At 30.4% G+C, this 3,910-nt stretch overlaps 1 protein-coding gene across 1 annotated transcript; it reads right to left on the reverse strand.

Moving 5' to 3' along the window:
• Window positions 1-2,975: 2,975 nt before the first annotated feature.
• Window positions 2,976-3,852, reverse strand: LOC126909683 (uncharacterized). Its single transcript, XM_050692116.1, has 2 exons — window positions 3,421-3,852; window positions 2,976-3,344 (listed from the first exon to the last, which is right to left on the reverse strand). Exons 1-2 carry the CDS (start codon window positions 3,548-3,550, stop codon window positions 3,046-3,048), a joined length of 429 nt encoding a protein of 142 aa, XP_050548073.1. The 5' UTR covers window positions 3,551-3,852; the 3' UTR covers window positions 2,976-3,045.
• Between the last annotated feature and the right edge of the window lie 58 nt (window positions 3,853-3,910).

Here is a 3,910-nt window from a genome sequence, read left to right on the forward strand (position 1 = left end):
TAAATTTATTTCATGATCTTGATATTTACTATAAAATATCCCTCAGTTTTTTTATAATTACTATTTACACACTATTATATTTAGGGGGGACTGGTTCGAAACGTGTTAGTAAATGGTTATATTGCATACCCTAATAGAAAAACATTGATGATTTTTTATTCATTTATATATATGCGGTCTTTAGTACACTAGTTCATAATCGAGGCGTTGAGCGCAATAGTGGCCTATGCCATTATACAGTTAATGTGTGTAATACATTTTATTAAATTCTTACAAATATATACAGTTTATTAATGCAACAACATAAATAGTGTTGCTATCTAGTGTAGAATTATAAAAAACAAAAATAGGCCTTTGTTACATTAAAATATTTTTTATTCCTAACAAAATGATCTCATTAACCCAATTTTTAACATTTTGAGGGTTAAGCCACTGTTGCGCTTAACCCCTCAATTATACTACATTGGGTACTGACACAAGTTAGCTCTAGGTAGTGTAGGCGACGCGCGCGTGGACTAACTGGCTAGCTGTTGTAAGTCACGTGGTTCGCGTTTNAGGCGACGCACGCGTGGACTAACTGGCTAGCTGTTGTAAGTCACGTGGTTCGCGTTTTTCGATTTCAGTCAGGCGTGTTTTTTTTTGTCATTTTTTGGGGGGTGTTGCTCGTCCCGAATGTTCGCATCTCTGTTCGGACAGACGAGGGTAAACAATACGATTTGTTTCTACTGGTTCTCGCGTCATCTGTGCGGTGGTCTTGTCGTTTGTATCGCGGCTTACAATCGTGTGAGCACTCAGCTTCAGAATCCTCTAGCGCTAAGTTAACCGGTTGGTCCGCTTGTGTGGGAGGATCGACGGTCCGGCATTGTGCGGAAACTTATATATAATTATACACGTAGTATGGTAACGGCTGATAAAGTAGGCGCGGGCCGAGGGGCTCCGTGTACCACCAAGCAACGCGGAACCGTGTCAGTACACATATCAAGAACATAAGTATAGTTTAAAAAAACTAAAAAACACATTTTTTAAAGCACATCGAACAAAAAAGTTAAGCTTAAAACAATAATGAACGAAAAATATTAGTTTTATTGAGAAAAAAAGCGTCGGGCGCTCAATATACGAAATATATGAAACAAAACGCCCACGCTTTTATCACAATAATACTAGTATTTATCGTGCATTATTGTTTTAAGCTTATTTTAAAAATTATTTTTAACTTTTTAGTTCAATGTGCTATAAAAGCGTGTTTTTTTTAACTATATTTATTTTTCACTTTTTAGTTTCATGTTATGATAGTAGTTAATATTAATATCATTGTTGTAACGGGTAAAGGGAAAACAGGGTTTGATTCCGGAGAAGGAGTCTGAGAAACGGCTACCACATCCAAGAAAAGGAGCAGGCGCGAAAATTATCCACTCCCGGAACGTGGAGGTAGTGACAAAAAATGACAATACGGTAATCATTCTTTGTAATCGGAATTAATACACTCTATATCTTTTAAGGAAAATAAAGCGTGTTAATATATATTTTTAATAGTAATTAGAATATACATACATGTAATATCCATTATATATACATGAAAAGCGACTTAAATACGTAAACGTATCATGCACGAGGTATAGCCGTGTTTTGTGGGCTGGCGGGGGCGCGGGGAACGTCTTACGCGAAAAACATACATGTAAAACTACTATAAGCGTGTTAAAAAGGAATGCACTCATTAACCGTGTAATCGGACCTGTAGGAACTGATTAGTGGTACCCAGTTACCCCAAGTCAATTATCCCAAATTTTGATAGCTTATTACTCGGTGGCTATTGGTCGTAAAGTCACCGAGTGTGTGTTGGTAATTTTAGTTTTAAGTCCCTTAAGTAGTACGCTATCACTAAAAGAGCGCAAAATACCTTCCAAGGGATTTTGCTCATTTTTGGGCCGATCCTTCCGAAACAAAATACACCTCAGAAATACTACAGGAAACGGATCCCACGAACCTACCTAAAATATTATCTTTTTTCATTATTTTAAGCTTATTTAAAGATAAATAAATTTCACTTGAACATCAATAACATATTTAAATTGAATATTGATAATATTATTATATTATATATTTATATATATATATATATACACACAATTAATTATTTTATTTAAATGTTCAAAGTCATATTTATTATGTTTTATTTATTTGATTATTGTAATAATAAAAAACAATAAAAAAATATACAACTTTAGTAATATGATCAAGTAGTCATACAAGTTTCAAGCTTTATTAAATCAATACATTTTATTGTGCTTAACGCCTGGATTATGAACATGTGTACTAAAGTACGCATATATATGAATAAATCAAAAATCATCAAAGTTTTCTTATTATGGTATGCAAAATATCCATTTACTAACACGTTTCGAACCAGTACCCCCTTATAAATTCATTAAAAACGCCCACAACAAGGTTTCTATCACAATTAATCAATCACAAATAATAATAAAGCATCTCAGGAATAACATAAGAGATCGCTGGTTTATATTCAATGTATATTTTATTATTTTTATTAAGCCATATTACCACATAAATATATATATATATATATATATACATATATATATCAAAGTTTCTAGTTAAATAAAAGTACATGATTCTATGTATTAATTAGTATTAATTTATTTTTTTTAATAAAATTTTTTATATGACAATTGTGTAAACATTTTTAATTTCATTTGAAAATTATACTTTTTAAATTAAAATGAATAAAAAGAGCTTTTTAAATTAAAAAATTGAACAGATTTGCTATGTCAATTATAGAATTATTGAATTGATAACAATAAGTGTTTCTAATTATTGATAAAATAATACAAAAAATACATATATTTTACGTAACATAATTTATAAGAAAAATAGTTATTAATAATATTATATCAGTAAAAATGAAAATTTTTTTAATTATAATAGTATAAAAAAAATATGTGAATAACACTTAAAAGATTACAAAGAAAATCAACCACTTAAGCAGCTTATGTTTTTTTTAACGCTAATGAAAAATCGTGATTTATATTAATCCTGTGCCTTTTGGCATATTAAAATTTGATCAACCAAGATCATGAGGTCTTCGATTTTTAACAAAACTTCAAAATATAAATTTTCTAAATTTTTAAGAACTCCCGACGATGAATAGCAATTTTCCATACAACCACGAGTAGAATCTTTTATAAGTTGTCTTGTTATTTTTAAACAGTTGTTTACGCTCAATTCTGTTATTTCTTTAGGTATGTTTTGCGATTTGAAAATTGATTGTAATTTTATAACTTTTTCAAAGAGCTGACTTGCACAGACCAATATTGATACAGTTTTTTCTACCAAACAGTATAATTAGTAGGATAAAATTTAGATTAAATTTGTTGAGAAGTTCAGTTAATTTGTTTATAATACCTTTGTTAAATTCTAAATTTAAAAACATCTGTTTAATATAATGTTCATTAACATATGATTTTCTTAACTTATCCATACAGCAACATTCGTCGACTTCTTTTGAGCAGCATAAATACCACTCTTGTTGCATATCTAGAGTTATTATTAATTAATATTATTAAAAAAAATTTTTATTATAGTGTGAAAATGTAAATTGAAAAGTTGTTGTCTAATATCGAGAAAATATTTCAGGATCAGTCGGCCTAGTAGATAAAAACGTATGTATCAACGCACGGACTCTAAAGTTCGATCCCCAGAGTAACGAACGAGATTTTCTTTTGATTTTCTCAGTGGTAGTGTCTGGTCTTAGGTCTCAGGTGCAAGCCGGCTATAATACTTTACCATATATCTTTGGCCTTGCCAAGAAAGATATTTGACTCCTTAATATGCGAAAGAAGGTCATAACACTATAGCATGTTAAGTTCGGGAAATAGAAGGATATAAAACTGAT

Source organism: Daktulosphaira vitifoliae, unplaced genomic scaffold (genome assembly GCF_025091365.1).
Source record: "Daktulosphaira vitifoliae isolate Bord-2020 unplaced genomic scaffold, ASM2509136v1 Scaffold_886, whole genome shotgun sequence".
Taxonomy (NCBI): Eukaryota; Metazoa; Arthropoda; class Insecta; order Hemiptera; family Phylloxeridae; genus Daktulosphaira; species Daktulosphaira vitifoliae.